Source organism: Grammomys surdaster, unplaced genomic scaffold, assembly GCF_004785775.1.
Source record: "Grammomys surdaster isolate TR1022 unplaced genomic scaffold, NIH_TR_1.0 65, whole genome shotgun sequence".
Lineage (NCBI taxonomy): Eukaryota > Metazoa > Chordata > Mammalia > Rodentia > Muridae > Grammomys > Grammomys surdaster.
Window position 1 is genome coordinate 18,501,889 of NW_021604567.1, and position 22,808 is coordinate 18,524,696.

The following is a 22,808-nucleotide window of genomic DNA, read 5'->3' on the forward strand; positions in this document are numbered from 1 at the left end:
GCAAGAGAGTGAGGAGGGGGCAAGCCGTCCCTTTTATAGTGTGTCAGGCACACCTGCCTGTTGCCAGGTAACTGTGGGGTGGAGCCTAGACCAAATGCCAACAATTTGTATATTGGATTTTATACAATGCCCAGCTGCAAAAATGGCTTCTCTGTGCCAGATGACTCCTGCTTTGCTTTGTCTTTTAATTTACATCCTGAGTTCCTGAGACAGGAGATCAGCTGGAGTTACTTTAGCATCGATCTCTCATGAAGGCAGTCCCATTTTTCACGAGGCAGGAAACCTTGGAGTGCGGTAGTCTGTCCGAGGGATTTGGCAGTAGGAGCAAACAAGATAGGGTCCTTCCTGCCCCTCTTCTCCCCTCTGTCACTCACGTGACTGTTACTGTGTAGTGGGTACCCCTGGCATTAAAGTGTTCACATGGATTTGGGCCTTTGTAGGCTCTTACCACACCTCACTTTGATAACCTGTCAACTGTTAGGTAATGATTTGACATTTACTGTAAAGTTACACTTTGAATGGTATCCTTGCAGAGCCCCCTTCTCCCTCCCCATACACACACCTAGTGTCTTTAGAATTAAAAAAGTTTGCCATTAGATGTCATACAGACCTGTTGGCTCACCTTAGCTGCCTTGTAACTCTTGTTGATGGGCATTGGGGCTTTGTTTATTGGCTCCTCCAAGACACTCTTTCCTGAGGCAAAAATAAACAAGTTGAACTTTCCTAAGATAGAAAACAGGAAGAGGATGCTGTGAAAACCATCCAGACGTTCCTTCCCTGCAGGACAGCAGTTAACATTCAAGGAAGATTTGTGGAAATGAACCATGAATAGTATAATTTCTCCACCTGATGCCCAAATCGAAGAACCTTTTGTTTCTTCATTTCAACAAGTGTCTCTCCATGATAATTGAAAGCAGTGCTTCTAGAAACATCCTGTCATTCGTGCAACAGTGTTCCATCTGTCTTCCTGGCCCCTGCGTCACTGATTTGATTAATACAATCACCGGCTCGAGACTCTTTGTCACTGACCTCTTTTTTATAGGCTGTTCATGGTACTCGGTTGTCTATACAAGAAGGTCGTTAATGTTACTGCTCCTGCCTGACTCCTGGCTTGCAGAGGAAGCTCTGCCAGGCAACGTGTTAGCTGTAGATACATTGTTAACAGCAATGGGCCGGTTTTTTTTTTTTTTTGTTTTGTTTTTTGTTGTTGTTGTTTTTAATTGTTTTTTGTTTTTTTGTTTTTTTTTGTTTTGATGAGCCAAGGGTGACTTGGGAGTGGGGTTAAAAATAGACAAGCTCTGTATTGTTCAGCCATTGTGCTCAGCAAATCAGAATCAGGCTTCATTTTGGTTTGTTTGCTAGTGTTTTTGCATCGAATGTGTGACTGGGTGGGAGTATGTGACTGTGCAGATGCGCATCTATGTGCAGGGTAGGACAGGGCATCTTTATTGCTGTCTGCTTCAGTCCCTTAAGATAGGATCTGTCGTTGAACCAAAGCCTGCTGCTTGGGCTAAGCAGGCTGGTCAGCAAGTCCTCAAAATCTGCCTATCTCCACTGCACAGTCCCGGGGTTACAGGAATGTACGGCCTTGACTGGCCGTACACTTATGTAGGTGCCTTGGATTCAAATTCAGGTCTTCACCCACTGAGCACCTCCCCAGCCCCAGGGTCCACTTTCTTAATCCAGTATTGCACACTATTTTTCAAAGGCATTAGTAAACCCAGGCACATATAAGTCCACAAAGTCTGAAGATTTCCCAATAATATTTATCTTAGCATATGCATATAGCTTGTCCTGTTTGGCCTTTGGAGCTTCTGTACAAAAAGTGTTTGTGTCCGAGGATTTGATAAAATGGGAGATGGGTAAGAGTTGTGTCTTGCACGCTACAGAGAATTCCAGAACTCGTGAAACCAGTGGAGGCTTAGGCATTGTACCTGCTCAAACCTGCAGTGGCCACGGGGCCATCCTGCCGGGGGAGCAAAGCAAGTTCCGTGACTGCTCTTTCCGGTCACCCTGACTGGCTTGCACACATGGTGAATCAAAAAGGAATTACAAACTATATAATACATGTTTTAGATTTGTTTTTAATTGGGTAGTCCATCAATCAATCGAGGGCTGCTTTGAAAGACAAGGAAAACGGAGTGTCGGGTACACAGCTCACTCCGCTGTGTAACACGCATGATTCGAGACTGCAGGCTGTTGTATTTGTTTCTTCTGTGTATTTCTTACTCCAAGAAACTGGTAAAGCCTCTTGACCTATAACACTAAAAGAATATTCTTATTCACAGGCCCAGTCTTGGAGACAGTGTTCATTGCTGTCTTTTTCCCTGGCCCCCTGTCACCCTGCAATTCTGTACCCCCATGTCTGTTCAACAGCACCCTCCTCTCTTCACCCATCCTTGTGAGCCACTGTGTGATGTCGGCTGTCAGGAATTTGCTCCGAGCTGGGGCTTCTCCCCTCTGTCAGTGTAATTTGGCCTCATCACGCAATGGAGGAGAAGAAAAAACAGCACGTGACTCTTGGCTGCGGTTTCTATAGACTAGAGCATCCACGAGTCTGTGCAGCTGGAATCAACATCGCTGTGTGAAATATGTGGAAATCGTCTTGCACGCTAAGCTCAGAACCCTAGCATGGAAGCCAGAGCAGAGCTTTTAGAATGAAGTCCTTTTGTTTCCAAAATCAGTCAGATTTAGCCTCAGCTGATTTCTGTGAACTATTCTTCCGACGGCAGGTTTAATTTTCAGCAGATGATTGAGTCTTTGTCTCAGAATCATGCTCATAGTTCTTTAGTTGTTTTAATCTGATTTTTTCTGGGAGCACGATGCCACCAGTGACATTTGGATAAAACACATTCAATGAACTCAGACTGTAGGCGGAGGATCCTGCCAATCCTAGTAGCACACATACACACACACACACACAGTCACACATGTGCATTCTCTCTCTCCCTCTCTCCCTCTCTCCCTCTCTCCCTCTCTCCCTCTCTCTCCCCCCACTGGCTGCATTCCTTCTCATGTGTCACCTCTGTAGATTAAAGTTCAGTCACTGAAGACTTAGAGAATTTTTTTCTTTCAAAGCTCATAGCCCTACTTGGCTGTATTTTCTCTGAAACACTCTGTTTTCCAACACAGCCTTTGAGGAAGTGCTGCTATCGGGTCACTGTGGGCGGCTCATGCTGCCGAGTGTAGTTTGTTTGGGTAGGATTCCATGGAAAAGTGTAAACCGTAGTCCTGGTGTTTTGTGTCTTGTCTTCCATTGGTCCCTAGTGTTTTGGCCGCCATGAGTTGTGTTTATGTCACACATAGGGCAGTGCCATTAAGGTGACTAAGCCTGGAGCTACAAACTAGTATGGAGTAGCATAGAATGAACGAGGTCCCTGGCGTGTGTGTGTGTGTGTGTGTGTGTGTGTACATACGTATGTTAATATAGTAATAGAAGAGGTCATGATTTGGGAGGTGTACAGATCTGAGAAGAACCGAAGGGGGAGAGAGAGGGTAGAAATGGTGTAATACAGCATTAGTTATGGATGAAATTCTCAAAAATTAAAAAATCTAACCCGAGGAAAGTCATAGATTATAACATTAATAAGGAATATGTGAATCATGTCTGAAGATGGATTTTTAGTGGAATCATGAGACGTATGCTAAATGTTTATCTTCACATATATGACATAAATATTTATAACGTTTATAGATTTTTTTTTCAAAGCCCTCTCTTCACTCTGTTGAAACAGTCACAAAATAACAACGAAGGTAAGAAAAGACTCAGTTGTTCAAATCCTGAAAGCCCTAGTCCCATACAGCCAGCCGTGTTCTGGGTCTTTTCATAGAACTACCGAGGGTAAGGTAGAGAGACTTGGTTGCTCATGGGGCTGTGGCCTGCTGTCCATAGAAGGTGGATCCTCTTACAGGTAGGTGACTATGCAAGCAGGTGTCGTGTGGCCAGCTGGCTGGCTGTAGTACTACTGAACATATTTCTTCATCGTTTGAATGCTGAGCTTGAAGACTAGGTGTGTAATTCAGTGGCAGAGCGTGTGCTTAGCATGTGCGTGGTCTGGGACTCTACCCACACCCCCAGCACTGAGACAAGAAGGGAAAGCTGTGATCCTGGAGTCTATAATTTTTTAACATTTCACCTGTAGTGGGCCTTTTATTCATAGTGTGCATGTACAATTTTTAGAAGGTGTAAACTTTTGAGAGTGTTTTATAGTGGTTCCTGTTTAAAGATTACGCCATTGTGGTTTCATTATGGAAATTACCACCTCAGACACACTTCTCTATGAGAACCACCTTCAAGAAACAAACCAGACAGGGTTCCTCATTCCGGTGGCCAGTACACGCCAGCAGAGGGAGGTGGTGGTGAGCGTGGAACACTAGGGGGTGTGTTGCTGAGAGGTGGTGAGTGGTGTGTAAGCAGAAACAGGGCATAGTAACTGAGGTGGGGGAGGGGCAGGCACAACTGAAGTTTAACGTGATGTGTGTCAGCCGTGTCGGAAAGCAGACACAGGCAAAGATAAGAAAGTGAGGAGAGGAACCATGGGAAATGAGAGGGAGCAGGTGCTCCCGCCTGTGCATAGGCCCTGAGATACGTGAATGTCTGGTGTTCCCCAGAGAGCAGCGCGGGTGGCTGGGACAGGTGAGCAAGAGGAGGAAGGGTTATATGTAGCTCAGTGGGGTGGTGGAGCGCCAGCCCTTCGTCCAGTCGTGAGGGATGTAGCTTAGCTGAGATGCTAGTCTCTGAGGATGCTGGCTTGGAAAGCAGTTTGGGAATAGTTTATGTGATTTGTCACACGGTGACATAGGGGTAGAGCGTAGTGTGGGCAAAGTTGGGAAGGGAGATTGGTGGGAAAAAAACACTCACACAGCCACTCAGAAATAACCCAGAAGAGTACCATAGGTTAGTCTCAGGGTCCCAGTTCTCCAGTCCCATGGAACATATGTGGGTCAGCCTGAAGACGCAGCCTGCAAGACGGTCTAGGTATAGATGCGTTTTAAACAGCCACTGTCTCCTTTTCTCCCTCCATTTTCCTCTAGTTTTACCGGGCAAGATCACCTCCATCATTCTTTCCAATCAATATGCCGTTGTTTCTTTTTCTGAGTAAAATCACTAGGATTTTGTCCTAGTTAAGGCTACTGTTGCCGTGGTAAGACACCATGACCAAAAGCAACTTGGGAAAGAACGGTTCCACGACACTGTTCATCATGAAAGGAGGGCAGGGCGGGAGCCTGGAGGCAAAAGCCGATGTGGAGGTCACAGGGGGATGCTGCTTACTGGCTTGCTCCTCATGGCTTGCTCAGCCTGCTTTCTTATAGAACCCAGGACCACCTGGCCAAGGGGGTCATTACATGACCTCTTCCACATCATGTATTAATCATGAAAATGTCCCACAGACTTGTCTGCCAGTCAGCCTTACTGAGACATTATTATTATTGTTATTATTTTTACAATCAAGATTCTTCTTCCCAGGTGTATCTAGGTTTGTGTCAAGTTGACAAGAACTAACCAGCCCAGGTTTGTTTGTTCAAGTACATACTGAAATCAATAGGTTAATCAGTTATTTCTAGTCATATAAAATCTTTTCCTAAGATTTCAAAGCAATGAGATTTGTTTTATAATGGATCTGGCTACGTAACCCAGGCCGGCTTCATATTTGCAATCCTCCTGCCTCAGACTCCTCTGAGAGCTGCCATTACAGGCGTGTAGTGATTTATTTTATTTTATTTTTTTTTAAAAAATGTATGTGAATGTATGTGAGAGAATGGATGCCATGAGCTGGAGAGATGGCTCAGCGGTTAAAAGCACCGACTGCTCTTCCAGAGGTTCTGAGTTCAATTCCCAGCAACCACATGGTGGCTCACAACCATCTGTAATGGGATCAGTGGCCTCTTCTGGCGTGTCTGAAGAGAGCGACAGTGTACTCACATACATGTAATAAATAAATAAATAAATAAACCTTAAAAAAAACCAAAAACCAAAAAAAAGAAAAAAAAAGGAAGAATGTGGGTGAATTCTGGGAACCATCTGGAAGAACAGGAAGTACTGATAATTAATATGTTGCCTCTCCAGACTCCAACTCATGTGATTTTTTTTTTAATTTTTCCTTTTTATGTAATTTGAAATTGAAAGAGACTTTGCATAAAAAGGACTTTAAAGCCCTTTTTCAGGGTTGACAAAATGCTCCTTTTCTCACCACCAACCAGCTAAAACCACGCAGAACCACACAGTCATAGAAAGCACCTGTGGACAGAAGAATCTGACTTCAAACTAATGTCTTTAGAGACTGACTCCTGGGGGAAGGCTGGAAGCCAAGGTCACATAGCAGCATGTGAGGGAAGACGAGATCCCGGCAGCATCAATGGCTTACACTGTTGACGCTCTACGATGCCCCCACTTCCACTCAGATAAACAGCCACTTCGCACCTTTCTTCAGAACAGTGATTTTTGAATGTCATGTAATATCAGGTGTTACTCCCAAATCCTCCTGAGAAAACTTGGGTTCTTAGGCTAGGTGCATTTTTGTGACTTAGACCACTGAACTGGAAGAGAGTAGGTACACCCTAAGAAGCAGTCAAGAGGTTTTCAGGTTGGGAAACCTCTTCCTCAGTGCCTTTTCTTCTGTGGCTGCAACCTGGTTTTTCTTTGTTTCACTCATTCTTGATGTGCTGTTTTGTTCCCTGCCTATTAGATGAAGGCTTAGATCTTTTTATGTTAATGAAATTTAGAATTTCTTACTACTACAAGGACAAGACCCTCATGTCAGGAACAGACTAACAATAGCCCAAAAGACTGGATTTTCTCTCTGACCCACTTTTTAAACATGTTTTCAAGAGAGCAGCAGAAATCCCCCACACCTACACACACACACACACACACACAGTACACAGTACACAGTACACACAGCTCTGGAATGCAGGAAGAAGGGAGTTCTGTGCTCAGGACACTGGTTACATGGTCCATGAATTACAGGGAGGCTGAAAGGACCCATTCTCTCCTGTCCTGGAGGCTGGGGCTCCCTGAAACCTAATCTGATGTGTGTTTAATGAGTGTTCCCAACACCAAGGCTCAGTGCCGAGGGAAACAAGGAGACAGTGTGTCCTTGCAGGCAGCGTGGCCACCCCAGAGCTTCTACACAGGGGAGAATGGCAGCATTTGTGCGTAGACTAATGGGCAGGCCTAAACATTTAGCTAAATTCGTCCAGAATGAAAGCTTTGTTCCAGCTCCTGAGAGCTGAGGTGTAAAGTTTTACTTCCTGTCTATGGTGAGCACGCTGTTTTTTGTCCAGGGTACCGGACAGCTCTTTGCTTTTTGAGTTGTTCGTCACCTTCACCCCCATCCCCGTAGCGTTATGGTCACCATTGATATGGCTGAGACTGGAGAGAGTTAACTGAGTTGTGCTTGCCCCTCTAATGTTTAGAGTGTCCAGAGTCCTCAGCCCTGTGGAGGAGGTCAGTCATGGTGTCCGTGTCACAGAGGAGGAAATTAAGGTGCATGACAGCTTGGTTCACGTGAGTGCAGCCATGGCATGGTGTTGCCTTCCGTGTTGAAATGACCCCGTGTGCAGCATAGATGAGAAGTACGGTGGATCTCTGCCGATGTCAAGTGTCTAATCATGCAGGAGATGTTCCCTAAAGGGAAAACTGCAGTCAAGACCCGTCATGGTTTGAAGTGGATAGCTATGCACCATATGATGTCACCATGTCCATTGTGGACTTCTGGCCACCATGGTGGCCCTAGGGGATTATAGTGGAGTTGAAGAATTCCTGGAGCCTTCTGACGGGGTAGCCACAACACTACCCTCATGGGTCTGTGACAATGCTGGTGTAAACCAACCTGCTGCTGCTGCTGCAGTCACAGCACGAAAGCATAGCCCAGACATTGTGTACAGTACATAGTACTAGCGATAACCAGAGACCATGGTCCTGTGTATACGCTGTGTGGATTTGGCTGTGGGCCAAATATATGCAGCTACATACCACGTAATACTGTGTTTATAGTGTAGTATGTTGTGAGGTGTGTCATTCAGGCTGGAGAGTGTACTCTGATGTTCTGTGACCATGCCATAGTCGCCAAGACACGCTCTGGGGACTTCTCGAGTGGTCAGCATAGTGTACTCTTGACGTATGTCTTGAAAGCCCCATGCCATTTTGAACTTTGCGAGCCGTCTCTTCCTTTCTTTCCTCTCAAAGTTTCTGCCCTGAGGTCAGCTTCCTTCATTCATTCGGAGATGCTCCATGGGTATTTACAGGTAGGAAACAGCTACAATTTTTTTTCCCTGACTGTTTCCTTTCCTACTAGATAATTTCCATTCTCCTTGGTCCCTGGTGTAGAGCTTGGGTTCGGATTCAGATTTCAGAGGTGTTGCAGAGGCTCTGGAGTCTAACCCTGCCCTGCGTTCCTTTCTCACCTGTTGCTGGGAGTCCCCAGAATCACCCTCCCCTCTAACTTTTTTTTTTTTTTTTTTTTTTTTTTTTTGTTTTTAGAGACAGGGTTTCTCTGTGTAGTCCTGGCTGTCCTGGAACTCACTCTGTAGACCAGGCTGGCCTTGAACTCAGAAATCCACCTGTCTCTGCCTCCCAAGTGCTGGGATTAAAGGCATGTGCCACCACCGCCCGGCCCCCCTCTAACTCTTATACCCAAGTTTTTATTTCTTCCTCACCATGTTTAGTCTGAAGAACTCAAAGAACCTACAGAGCTCGTACATGTAAACCAAATATCCATCCTCCTCTACAGCCTCCTGGGTTTAGCTGTCATCGTTTTGTAAGTTATAGGCTCTCTGGAACATAAGCTTTAAGAGAATTTACCTTCACCCTTTGCTACTGGAGTGTAGCCTCTTTTATTGCTAGCCTGAAATGAGTCCAGCCTACTCTGGTTGCTTCTCACCGTGGACCCTCCCCCTCGTCTCTGTAATTAGACTTCACTTTGCCTCTCTGTCATCTCCCAGAATTCTGAAGAAATCTCTCACCTGCTGCTCCTCTTGTGTTCTTCTAGGAATTCATTCCCTTTCTTTATTTAAAAAAAATTTTTTTTTAATTCTTTGTATGTCATTTTAGCAGGGGTCTGCAGACAACAGACGGGGTGTTCACTTTTCTATATTTAGCCCCCGTCTGACATTTTCCTCTAGTTTGCAATAAGCCCAGGATGACAGTGGCCTGTGCTAATCCTTCTAGAAAGAAAACAAAACAAACAAAAAAAAAACCATGGGCACTTACACACAGATCCAGGGTTCTTGTGGAATTCTTCAGTCGGTACCCTCCATGGCTCCTGCTCTGTGGCTTCTGCTTCCCAGGAGCTGGGGCCTGTGGGGCCAGAGAACTGGAGGGCCCAGCTGAAGAATGGATGCTCTGGGAACGAGGCTGAGGTGCTGAGACCTTACATAGCTTCAGGCCTGAGATTGGGTTGCAAAGCTTTCAAAAAAGATGATTAGATAGAAAGATCTTGAACCATGGAAGATGGTTCACAGACAGAATAATGACAGTAAAAGTACGGAGACCGGTTCACAGAGAAAATAGCTGACCTCCTGCAATGAGCCTGTGTGCCACGTGCTTTTATCTGAGCTGTAGGATTTTTGAAGGCCATAATTTTTCCCAGTCTGTCTTGAGGCATTATTTCCATCTCATCTCTTGCTCCTAAAGGGACAGTGCCAAGCACTGCTTCTGTCTACATGTGGCTGAGAACTAGGCCCTAAAGTGGTTAGTAGTTTACTAGGACTGGTAGAGACAAAACACCACAGAATGGATGGCATGCTAACAATAGTCCCCACATGTCCACAGTCAAAGTAGTGTCAGGGACCTGTTTGCTCTGAGATATTGGGCAGAGTCCTGCCCAGCCTCCTCCAGTTTCCTGTGTTGTCCTCAATAGCAAGCATCCATCCCATGGCTTGCAGCTATGTCCCCTCAGTCTTTGCCTCTTTGTTTTGTGGTATTCACCCCACCTGTCCCAGCTTCATCTGAGGACAAGTCATCCTGATCTGGGCCTGCCCCGGTGACCTCACTCGGTACCTAGAATGGCTTGCTTTCCAGATTCTGCAGGACCATGAGTTAGACTGTGCCCACAGCCGCAGGGTTCATATGTGCTACTATTGTTGAATCTCTAGGTTGGGTATCAGTCTCAGGTAGAGACAAAGTCCAGCTGTGGGACCCCAGAATCTTGCAGATTCTTAGACTTCACCCTACACCTAGAATCTGTACCTATGGCTCTTCACTGTCCCCAGGGAATCAGTGAGCATTCAGATAGAGGGGTGCTGAGCCAGGTCACTTTCTCCCAAGTTCTAAGACAGATATATGCACGGATGCATAGGTCCTATCCCCAGAGACAGATTATGGTCAGAGCCGGGCTCAGAATCCGGGGACATGGCAGGAGCACGACTTTTAGTACAGACCCCATTCCCCTGTCAGTGATCAATTCTACAGTGGCAGTGACACTAAGAGAACATATGTCAGGCCCTTGGCAAGATATTTTGTGATCATAGTTTCATTTTGTGGTACCAGAGAACACTCGGCTCTTAGGACACATGCCACTGAGTCTGATCTGAGTTTGATCCCTGGAACCCACTTGGGGGAATTAGAGAACTGAGTCTATGGTAAGCTGTCCCCTGATGTCACATACATACACACACACACACACACACACACACACACACACACACATCTTTAAGAGTCTACTTTAAAATAGAGCACCCCTCTACCCTCTATCTGAATATTCACTGATTCCCTGGGAATGGTGATGAACCACAGGATCTGTACAGATTCCAGGTGTAGGGTGAAGTCTGTAAGATTCTGGGGTCCCACAGCTGGACTTTCTCTTCACCTCAGATGGATACCCAACCTAGAGATTCAACAATAGTAGCAAATATGAACCCTGCTGCTGTGAGCACAGTTTTTTAAAGTCTATTTTAGCATCACATCTGTCCAGAGGAGCAACTGATATCTCTGGTTCAGTTGTTTTGGAGGCTGAAGCCAGAGAACTGCAAGTTTTAAGACCAGCGCGGGCTATAGAGTGAATTTAGGTCAGCTTTTGCATAGAAGTGAGACCTTGTCTCAACAATAACAACAACAGTAAGAATAATAATCTCTCATTCTTTCTTGACTCCATATGGTAGGGCTGAACAATATTTCACCTGTTAAATCCCTAAGGCAGTCTGTGGCTGTATTTGGAATAAAAAAATAATTAATTCTGAATGAGCATGTTCTCATCCGACCCCACTGTCTTTACAAGAAAGTCAAAAACCAGAGCCTTCTTCTGATTTTAAACTGATTTTTGTTTGCATGTGTAGTATGTGTTCACTTGTGTGTCCACACGTGTGTGGGTATCATTGGGTGTCTCCACATATTCTTCTGAGACAGGAGCTCTTAGTGAATGTCTCCACAGTCAGTGATTTGAGTGGGCTAATGGCTAGTGAGCCCTGAGCTCTGCTTGTTCCTTTCCCTACAACAGCAGGATTACAAGCACACATCACCATGCATGGCTTTTTGAGTACTGGGGATTGGAACCGGGGCCCTCTCCATGCATAGTGGGCACCTGACTGGCTGAGCTCCTTCATCCCCTCTTGAGCCTGCTTGGTATTTCTTCATTACTCCACCACATTCTGAGCAGCTAGTCACCTTGAAGCCAGGAACAGTCCTCATCAGAACCTAGCACCATCACTGTAGAATCTGCATCCTTTAGATCTGAAAGTTATGACTTCCTGTTGTGATGATGCCAAATATGTCCTTTATGCTGAGTGATACATTGTATATCTGTGTATATGTCCCTTGTGCTGAGAGATACATTGTATATCTGTGTATGTTCATGTGGCAAACTCATCTGTCCAGACCCATTTAGATGGTTTCATTTAAGCTTTCCTAGATGTTCTATTCTCAAAGTACTCTGCCATGAGAAGGAATAGGCAAGTGTGTGTGTGTGTGTCCACACGTACATACATATGTAGCTAAAGGACAACCTTGGATGCCATTCTTTAGGCTCTGTCCACTTGAGCCTAGATTTCTATATGCTAGACTGTGGCTGTGAATTTGTATGCCATTCAGGGACTGCTTCCCAAGCATGTAAACTTCCCACTAATGTGATTTTCTAGGGCCCAAGAAAGGCCAATTTAAAATGGAGAAGGTCATGGGGACACACAGTGTGGAGTCCACCAACTTGTTTGTGCAATAGATTAAAATTCAAATGCTCTTGGAACTTAATTAAGAGTAGCCAAAAAGAAAAAAAGCAAGAGATTTGATTATGTGATTTCATTTATTACCAATTTGTTCTCTAGAATGAAACATGATAGTCACGCATTGACCTCTGATAAGGAAAATGCTTCTAGAATATTTATCAAGAATTCTGAATGTGGGGTTGGCCATATTCAGATTTTATAGGCCATATTAGCCTTGGGGATCTGCAAAAGTACAAGCACATGGAGATACTTAAGAAAACATCCATAGGGCTAAAGAGATGCCTCAGCGGTTAGGAGCACTGGCTGCTCTTCCACAGGTCCTGAGTTCAATTCCAACAACCACATGTTGGCTCACAACCATCTGTAATGTGATCTGATGCCCTCTTCTGGTGTATCTGAAGACAGCTACAGTGTACTCATATACATAAAATAAATAAATCTTAAAAGAAAACATCCATAGGAGACTGGAGAGATGGTTCAGTGATTAAGAGTACTTGCTGTTCTTAGGACCTGGGTTCAATTCCAGTTACAGGGAACCAGATGCCCTCTTCTGGCTTCCGTGGGCACCAGGCAAGCACATGTGGACAGGCATACACATAAAATAAAGTATAACAAATTAAAAGACAAAACATCCATAGCAAGCCCCTGTCCTACTCAGTCACTGTTGTTGTACATGGATTTTTTACCCGATAGTAAGACCACTCTTAGAAAATACTTTTCTAAATGTCTCCTCACCATCTTTGTGCTTTGCCTCCTTTGAAGGTAACCTTGAACTTAAGATATTCTTTCCCCTCCTTCCTCCCAAGAGCTGGAATTCCAGGCATACACAGTTAATGAAGCACTGGGGATTAAACTGAAGGCTTCTTGTATGCTAGACAAGTCATTTACCAACTGGGCTACACCCCAGACCACTACTCAAATTGGATTATTTGTGTGTGTGTGTGTGTGTGTGTGATGTGGTTTTCTTTCTCGAATGCTCTTTTGTTTTCTCTTTTTTTCTCTCACTGAACCTGGCGCTCACGATTGGCGCCAATTGTACACGGCCAGTGAGCTCAGAGGATCCCCAGTGAGCCATCACGGCCAGCTTTTATGTAGGTTGTGTATGCTGTATGGATGAACCTTCTCCCCAGCGTGGCTTTTTTTTTTTTCCTCAATAAACAGTCACAGTTTGCCGTGAATGTGTCCTGCTTTGCCATTGGAAGCTTTTTAGGCTGTAGTGTCCTGATACTCGTTGGAATGTTAACAGTGAGTTCCTGGAGGACATCAGAGTGTCATGTCCTTGTGAAACCATCCTGTAACGGGTCTTTATGCCTCTAGAAGTGTTCTCATGCCATACTGTGAGTGTAGCCAGCATTCACAGGGAATTCAGAATGCTTCCGAGTTGCCATCCTGTAGATGGGTCTTAGGGGCTAGGAAGCACTCACCCAAACTCTGTGTCAACATCTCCGTGTTAAATAGCAATCCAGTACCATAGAAAACACAGTTCATGTAAATGTGCACGAAAGAATAAATTTTCAGAACGTTTTTAAGAAATGAGATCCACTTTGTCACTGTTAACTAGGTTCTGGTAATTTATATACAACCCACCCCAGTCAGACAGTCGGTTGTTGTGCTGTTCTGTGACAGGTCACAGGTATTTGCAAGGCAGAGGTAAGTCTGAGGGCTGCAAGACCCAGCACAGCCTAGGTTTAGGACCTTGAAGTTAGCCGGGCACATCGAAACCTGTACTGACTCAGTGGAAGATTCAAGTTCATGCTAACTCTCCCCCACGTCTCTTATGACGTGTTTAGTCTAATACCCTTGTCCATAAAGACATCCATTGTATATTGACTTTTCTCTGCTTATTTAAATGTCTGGTGTTGAACTGTGAAGTCTCATTTCTCAGACTCTGTAAACCTAGCTGAAGTGATGAGATTCCCTTAGTTCCAGGAATTCTTTGGGAAATGTGAGTGCCTGGCAGCTGGGCAGAAAATTGGCTACTCCTAAAACAAGCAGACAGTGTCGGAGGTTGTGAAACTGGACTGTAGTCACTGTTTTTAAAAAGGGGAAGAAAGAAAGAAAACAGAGACACTGTGTGGTATAGGAATTCTTCCACAACTTCTTACACCATGGTCTGTTTTTAAAATAATGTTTCTGTTGAGGTGTTTGAATTTTGCTGGAGTTACTGAAGGAAAGAAGGCTCCAGCAAAAAGTGACAACCCATGAGCTTAGTCATGCAGCTTCTTGCATGCTCGTGTGAGAAAAATGAACCTAGAACCAAGAATTAGTCTAAGCATGTCCTTGTCCCTGTCTGTTAGCCTACCTGGGAATTGGCCATATGCATACAGCAGCATATCAGAAACAGCCAGATAACAGAAACACAGTGGCAGAAAACAGGGTTGGTGACCCTGTAGTTCATGGTCCTCTCTTATGTCCCGTCCTTTGGATAAGCACGTGTGGGCTTGAGTATGCTTTGTATTGGGCACAAGGGAGATTTCTGGTAGTCACAGCTCACTCCTGCCGCCTGTGCATGTGACCCAGGGACACAGCCCAGTGAGCTGAGATTGTCCACAGAAGATGTACACCCGGAGGTAGCTGTGGATACCTTCCAGATGGCCATGATGACAGCTCTGGGACCATAAATCGGTGTGTGTTAGAGGAAGGAAAGTGCAGAATTACCCCACTGTGAACCATCTTTATTGGCCCCTGCAGCCGCACGGGGACAGGCTAATGGGCACACTCATTGTACCTGTCAGGTCTCAACCCTCACCGTCATTCAATATCATGAGTTAGTTAGCTCCTTAACTGTTACATGAGTATTGGAAAGTAATGGAAATATAAAACCAGTGACTTTTGCCTCCCAAGGTTTGATGCGTGTGGTAGAGTTTGATCCATCATAGCAGCAAGACCTTAGGAAGCCATGGAATTGTAAAGAGAAACTGGGGCATGATTCTAAGTGGGTATTTCCCATATCATTCCAGTCTCTTCCACCTCGTGTACCTGGGAATTGAACTTAGGTCAGTTGTCAGACTTGGTGGCAAGCCCTTTTACCTGCTGAACCATTCCCCCTGCCCTAGCTTAACAACTGAATGCTTCAGGGAAAGAAACACAGTTCCCTTCTCTGTGTGCAGCAAACCCAAAACTGTTCTCAGAAACAGATGCTAGGCATGCTCGTGTATGCCTGTCATCCCAGCTCTCAGAAGCTGAGGCAGGAGGATTGTGTGTTTAAGGCCAGGCCAAGCTACACAGCAGCATTCCATCTCAAGACCAAAAAGAAACAACTAAAGCAGTCTGTTATTAGAAAATGGGGAGAAAATGACTCTATCTCCCTAAGTCTAGAGTCAGCAAGAGCACAGATACAGAACGGACACCTAAGATGTCACAGGGTGGGTGGGTGGTGGCAAGTCCTGCTGACCCCGTGTGTGAGAATCAAATCTGGAGCAGCGTGGTTTGTGTGCCTGGGTGCCTCTAGCAGAGACACTTGTAACCCTACTTCTCTCTGTCCACAGCAACGAGCGCCAGGGAAGGTTCTGTTTGACGCCGTGTGCAACCACCTCAACCTCGTGGAGGGCGACTACTTCGGCCTGGAATTCCCTGACCATAGAAAGATCGTGGTAAGAGACAGGAGGGGTGTAGATTCATGTCACCTTACCATCTGTTCTTCTTCAGGGTAGGAGGGATCACTGCCTCTCTTTCACCGTACAGAAGTGAATACGAGGAAAACGCCCTCGTTTATATTTAAATCTATATTTTATTATATTTGGTTAAATGTTCAAAATGCATGCAAGAGTAATCTGTGCATGTGCCAGCGGTGTCTGAGGAGAGGGAGACCAGGAACAGCCCCCTCCACCCTGTCTCCACTCCCAGATTGTGCTGCCATATCTCTGTGCATGCATCCTTCTGGGTTTCCAATAAAAGTCTGTTGGGAGTGTGTGTGCAGACACAGCTCCACCATACACTGAGGAAGCCCTTTACAGCACTGTCTTTATTTCCTGACTCCAAAGGGAATTCTTCTCATCATGAGTCTTCCTCTTCTGTTTTTCACAGTTGTCCACATCACCTACACCTTGTGCTGTGAATGACAGACTATGGTTTTTTCTTCTAATACAGGTGATGCCGCAGTAGACAGATCAGCATGTAGGTTTCTGTAGTTTAGCATGGCCCAGTGAATGGGTCCAGCTATTTAAGAGTTTGCAAAACGTGTCAATCCATGCTTTTAAAAGATCTGGCCATTTTGAATCCCAAACTTAGAGCTTCCTGGTGAGGTCTTTGTTTTGGTAGATGGCTCATTTCAAAGGTTGATTTCTCTGTTATTAGCCACCAGCTTAGGCAGTAAGCTGATGGGCTGCATTCCCATGTAGACTTCCGTAGTCTACACTGCAATACAGAGGACTCATCTCTATTCTGGGGATGCCATAATGAAGATACAGAGAACCTGTCAGCTAGAAGGTGTTATGCTTGAGTCGGAGGACAGCACAGGACTGTGTCAGGTCTGCATGGAGCCAGGTTGCTTTGGGGAAGTGGGAACAAGCGGAGGGAAGTCAGAGCTGGCAACATCAAAATCTAGGAAGAGTGTGTCCCAGAGAGAGACGGGCTGGGGAAGCCCTGCTGTCCTGAGCTGGGCCCACAGTGGCATTTGAACCTGGATCCTAGAGTGAGGGGGTGAGATTTCTCTGTGTGTCTCTAAACGCTCTGCCTTTCTCATCACCTTTCTGTGGTTTCTGTTTGTCCATTTGCAGCGCTGTCTAGGGTCTGTCCTACACTAGGCTCTGTAGACTTCATCCCCAGCCCATGCTGTCTTCTCCTAGTCAGTGCCATAATTGTAAGCTTCCGTGGCCTGGTCCTTTCTCTAACACAGCGAATTGCCACAGACCTGCCAACTCATAAATCCCCATTTACCTGTCAGTTTTGTGTCTCTGCTGAGTCTTGAATTATAAAAGAAACATGGGTTGAAGTGTCAGGTGTCGAGAGGCGTGGTTCCCCTTCACTAGAGGAGCACAGCTTCTGATGAGAATCCAGGAAAGCAGTTACCATGCAGGCTGGACAAGCATTGCTGTTGGGTGGAGCATTGTTTTATAAACTCTTTCTATAGTAAAGTAATGGCTTTCCAGACACATGAGGACACACTAGCTTGTATGTCTAACAAGCCTACTGAACGCCTGTCCAAATGGCTGCATGTTCCCAGGCTTGTCCTGGCCAACCCGAGTTTCCTTTCTACAGCTGAGATCAGTAGAGGGGTCTGAGATTCTGCAAATAGCTCCATGCCGGGCTCTCAACTATCTGATGGCAGAGCAAGGGCTCCAACCACATCTCTATGTCAGTAGCTAAAAAGGCTTGATTGCTATGATCCATAATAGCCCTTAAAATTTTGTACAACTATGAGAACCAAATGTGTGTGTGTGTGTATGCGTGTGTGTATGTGTGTGTGTATGTATGTATATATGTATATATATGTGTGTGTGTATACATATACATATATATGTATATATATGTGTGATGACATAGAGAGACAGTGCTTACTCATATGTAACAGCAATAGAAACATGAGAATTGGGGGTATAACTCAGTGGTAGCAAACATTCAGGCTACAGGTTCAATTCCCAGACTCCCCACCAGTTCAAATACTACAGTGTATAGCATCGGATGTGCACTTACCATGTGCAATGGTAGATACAACCCATTCCAAACAGCATGTAAAGGGCTGGGTGGAGCTCTGCTCTAGGAGAACTTTATGAGGTCAGAGTGGAAGCTTGCACATTCTCTGAGGAAGAGTGGCCCTGCTGTCGCGGTCACAGATGTATACCCAGCAGTTCATCAGTCTTTGTTTTGGGTTTGGAGCTCAGGCTTGGGAAGTTGGGTTGTGCTTGCTAAGGTTCTGGTAGGAAGTGGTAAAGTGGGGACTGGAATTCCAGCTTCATTCTGTCCTGTCTGCTTTTCTCCCTGTCCGTGCCAACCTGGGATCTAATTTATATAATGGTGAAAACAAATTGCTTTCCTGAAATTGATCTGCAGTATTAAAGGGGACTGTGTAAGTTAACAAAAGAGTTCAAGTGGGGTCCTGTCTGTGCCTCCCTCTCTTTACCTGGCTGCTGGGTTTGGGGGTACAATCCTTTGAAAATTCAACGAGTTTTACAGTTATTACAGCATGTGCCCTGTGTGTGCATTGGCTATAACCTTAATGCGAATTCCCCCTAAAGTGGGGCGAGCTCACAGTGTGGCGACATGTGACGGGCTCAGCATGCCCTGAGCTGGTGGATTCTGTCTTGGGGTGCTAAGCAGTCTTGATTGTCTGGCCATAGGAGAAGTGTAATTATCTGTATCTTCTTGGATGCTGGAGCCCTCCTGCCCTTGTCCCAGGCTGTGTAACCTTGGGACAGCTGACACTCATTGTCACCTCCTTGCCAGGCCTCTTGGCAGGAAGACTGGGACACACCGAGCCATCTTTCCAAGCCTCACTTTCCTAATCTGCGAAATGGAAAGAATAGTGTCCCAAGGGATCGGATGTGCTCATGACTATCCATGTAAAGCACGGGCCCTCGGGAAGTGCTATGCAAGCATGCATTACAGGAATTTCTGTTACCTCACTCACCATTGGCATTCTTGTGTGTGTTCCAGATCTATAACAGCAGCCATTTTTTAATTGTGATCCACCGTCCTAACTTTGCACTTTGCCATTCAGCATGCTTGCAGAAGAGGGTCATTTTGCATACCTCTGTAAACCAATTGCACAACTCCCCATGCCCCTGCCCCTTGGCACCTACATTCAACTTACTGTTTCTGAGAATATACTCCTTGAGACATCTGTGTTCGGGGCCTACAGTATTTTCTTACCTGTCTATAATGAGGTTTATTTGACTCACTTCAATGGTCATCCACACAGCAGACTTTGTCTCTCTATTTCCTACCATTTCTGTTGTGTGGACACCATATCCTGTGCCCTCATTTCTCTTTGGATGGATATGTGAGTTGCATCCACATCTGGGCTGTTCTGAGCAGTAATGCATGGAGCATGGGTTTGCCAACACTCCGATACCCAGCTGTGATGTTACCTTGGCCAAGCTCCCTCAGGAAGGCCTTTCACACACCTGCCCAGTCCTGGGGCTGCCTCCATTCGCTTTGCTGTTTCCCGTGTAGGATACACAGGGAACCCTTTTCCTCAAAGTACCTGCCAGACCAGGACATTTAACTCTGTGACATTTTAACTCTGGGTGAGAAGGTGTTGAGCTCAGGCAATTTGAAATCCCACTCAGCCTTTCTGCCTCTCTTCTTGGTGTTTTAAATGCTCAAGTCATGCACTGTTCTCCCCTCCCTCTCTCTTCTCCTCAGAATCTTGTCAAACCCAGGGCCAAGCCTAGGCTAGGTACACACTCTACCATTGGACCATACCTCCGACCCAGAGCGTATTTTTCCCTAGAAAGGAAAATGAAGGTTTGCTGTAGTCTTAAGACGTGTTTCTCAAGGTTGTGCATAAGCTAATTATTAAGCTGTCCTGTACCTTGTTAGTCAGCAGAGGTTGTCACATGCTCCTTGTGAGTTTACCTTCTGCTCCTCCCTGGTCCAGACACTTTCTGTCCCTGAAGGATCTCTCTGTAGAGCAGAGAAGTCTTTATCAGCCTTAAAAACATATAGTGGGTCTTCTGTGGCAGAAGTGCTGTTGATCTTGACTTTCTGCCTGATGTGCTAGCTGGTTGGTATATGGGTTGGAGGCTGATCAAAGGTCATTTTTGCTAATAGTGACACAGAAGCCCGAAGTGGGTACCTGGTAGCCAGGAGGGTCCAGCAGAACCTGGCCAGTCTGATGGGAGACCTATTATGGCAGCACAGATATAGCTACAGATGGCATGAACAAGAATAACATCACTTACAGAGGCAAGATGGGCAGATCCTGAGTCTTGCCAGCCAGCCTGGCCTGATGGGTGAGTTCTAAGCCAGTGAGAGACTTGGTCTCAGAAGTAAGGTAGACGATGGTCCTGAAGGCTTTCTCTGAATACCTAAGGTATTCCTCTGCCCACCATGTGCTTGTGTACCTATGCACACACCTGGTGTACCTGTGCAGACACATAGTGCACCTACACACATGCATAGTGCACCTGCGCAGACACATAGTGCACCTGCACACATGCATGGTGCACCTGTACACACACATAGTGCACCTGCACACATGCATGGTGGACCTGGACATATACATGGTACACCTGGGCATACATATAGTGCACTTGTGCACATGCATAGTGCACCTGCACACACAAGGTGCACCTGCACACACGCAGTACACCTGTATACATACATAGTATACCTGTATACACACATGGTGCACCTGTACACACAGATAGTGCACCTGTACACACAGATGGTGCACCTGTACACACACATGGTGCACCTGCACACACACATGGCGCACCTGTACACACACGTGGTGTACCTATGCACACATATAGTGCACCTGCGCACACACATAATACACCTGCACACACATACATGGAGGAAAACCCACCATTGTATGATGGCCATGAGAGTTTGTATTTCATATGGCTTTTGCAGATAATGAAGTATAATTTTTAATTAAATTGGCTGCCTTACCCTCAACCCCCCAGCCAACACACACACTTAAAACTGTTAGCCTATTTGCTCCACAACTATATCAAAACCGGCCACAGTACAGCTTTGACTCATGCACCACAGTCACCAATGCCTGCTTGGTTTTATTCCTCTTGGGTAGGTATTCCCCCATGCATAAATCTCAGCAGGCAAGTTCAGGGAGACTCTTACCCAGCCCTTCACAATGAAGCTGGTAGCCACCTCAGGACTACTTAGCCCAGGCACTGCGTTCTGCCGGTTACCTTTGTTGTCTATCCCTAGACCTCCTTATGTGAAGGAGCCACTCCATCCAGCCCAGAGAGCTGGGTGGATAACATTTATTCCCCTGGTGATGGAATGAGCCAAGGAAGGCACCTGGCACATAGTAGGCACTTAACTCTCTTGGATTCTGTCTATCCTTGGGTCATAACTCAGAAACCCCTCTGGCTAGCCCACTAGTCTTTAATGAGACATTGTTTCTAGGCCTGATGAGTCAGCCTGATTTCTTTTGTCAGTCTGGGTACTCACGGGAAAAGCCTATTTGTTTCCTGTGTCCCTTCTAGCTGGGAGAAAAATGTTGCCTGTGGCAAGTGTGCTTTTGATGGGTTTTGAGTCAGAAACTGAAGTCATTTGGTGTGACAGGTGTCCCTGCTGGCTGTCCTTTATTTATGAATAGTCTCGGTCCATCACCTTGCTTCTTCCCTGGGGCCTGACTCTGAGGCATGAGGAGATGCTGTGAGGAACATGCCAGGTGATGGATTAAAAATATCTCAGGACAAGGATACCCAGAGCATGTGGTAAGCTAGGGGCGATGAGAGAGTAGGTCAGCTCTGTCCCCACAGCAGGGTCTGACCCTGCATGCCAACAGGTGGTCCCAGAGTGACAGGCCCAGGTGGTGAGGCTTTTTGTAAGCCAGTATTACATACTTCAGAATTTGCTTAGTGGCCAGGCCTAGCTCCTGCTGAGGTTTCCTGGCACATTTTTAGAAAAAAGAAAATCCATCATAGCCAAATGACACCTGTTAAAGTGAACATTTCAAAGGTAATGATAATTAAACAAGTGACTTACAAATAGATAAAAGAGAATACTTGCTATCTTATGAGTGCTGTGGCTGAGGCCCATGGCTGACTCCATCTTTAAAAAGCAGATTTGGGGGCTGGAGAGATGGCTCAGCAGTTAAGAGCACTGACTTTTCTCCCAGAGATCCTGAGTTCAAATCCCAGTAACCATCTGTAATGGGATCTGATGCCCTCTTCTGGTATGTCTGAAGATAGCTACGCTATACTCACATACATAAAAAATAAATAAATCTTTTTTTTTTTTAAAGGCAGATTTGGCTGCTGGGGATGTATCTTAATGGTAGAGTGTAGCATGCACAAGGCTTTGAGTCACCAGCACCCCGCCATATTAGTTAATTGATTAAAAATAAGAATCTCAGGGTTAAGGTTTCTAACCATCCAGGTAATTTCTGACCCCCCTTGAACCCCCGGACTCAGGCATGGCTTTGTAATGTTAAACCTTGCCTTTATTATAAAACTTCCTTTTGCATAGATCTGGAATAGCAAGATCTGTTTAAATGTGCTTGCTACACAACTGCATAGGTAGAGCCTGTACCATAATGGACTTTGTGCTTTAGCTTACAGATCTGCTTTGTCTTTTTTATTTAAACTGTTCTTGTAAGTTACTGTGAACACCCTGTAATGTATGGTCCAAGTGTGAACACCCTGTAATGTATGGTCCAAGTGTGAACACTCTGTAATGTATGGTTCAAGTGTGAACACTCTGTAATGTATGGTTCAAGTGTGCTCAGTTTCCTTTAACAGGTCCGTATTGGGTGCTGGATGTGGGCACTCATCTAGCTTGAAAGAAATTTTGTTCATTTAGCCAGATCCGGATCACAGTCCTGGGCTGGATGCTAGTTTTGACAGACCATTAGCCAGGATGCTCTTCATTTGGTGGGAAGAGTCGGGCGGTGGTGGTGCACGCCTTTAATCCCAGCACTTGGGAGGCAGAGGCAGGCGGATTTCTGAGTTCGAGGCCAGCCTGGTCTACAGAGTGAGTTCCAGAACAACCAAGGCTATACAGAGAAACCCTGT

The 22,808-nt window shown here is 45.6% G+C and overlaps 1 protein-coding gene across 4 annotated transcripts in view; it reads left to right on the top strand.

Annotated features, from left to right (window-relative positions):
- Farp1 (FERM, ARH/RhoGEF and pleckstrin domain protein 1) overlaps positions 1 to 22,808 on the top strand; it is a 246,828-nt gene that overhangs the window by 157,334 nt on the left and 66,686 nt on the right. For all 4 annotated transcript variants that reach the window (XM_028771320.1, XM_028771347.1, XM_028771329.1 and 1 more), the window contains exon 3: positions 15,645 to 15,749. In XM_028771320.1, the coding sequence (XP_028627153.1) occupies positions 15,645 to 15,749 (105 nt within the window). The remainder of the gene's footprint in view (positions 1 to 15,644; positions 15,750 to 22,808) is intronic.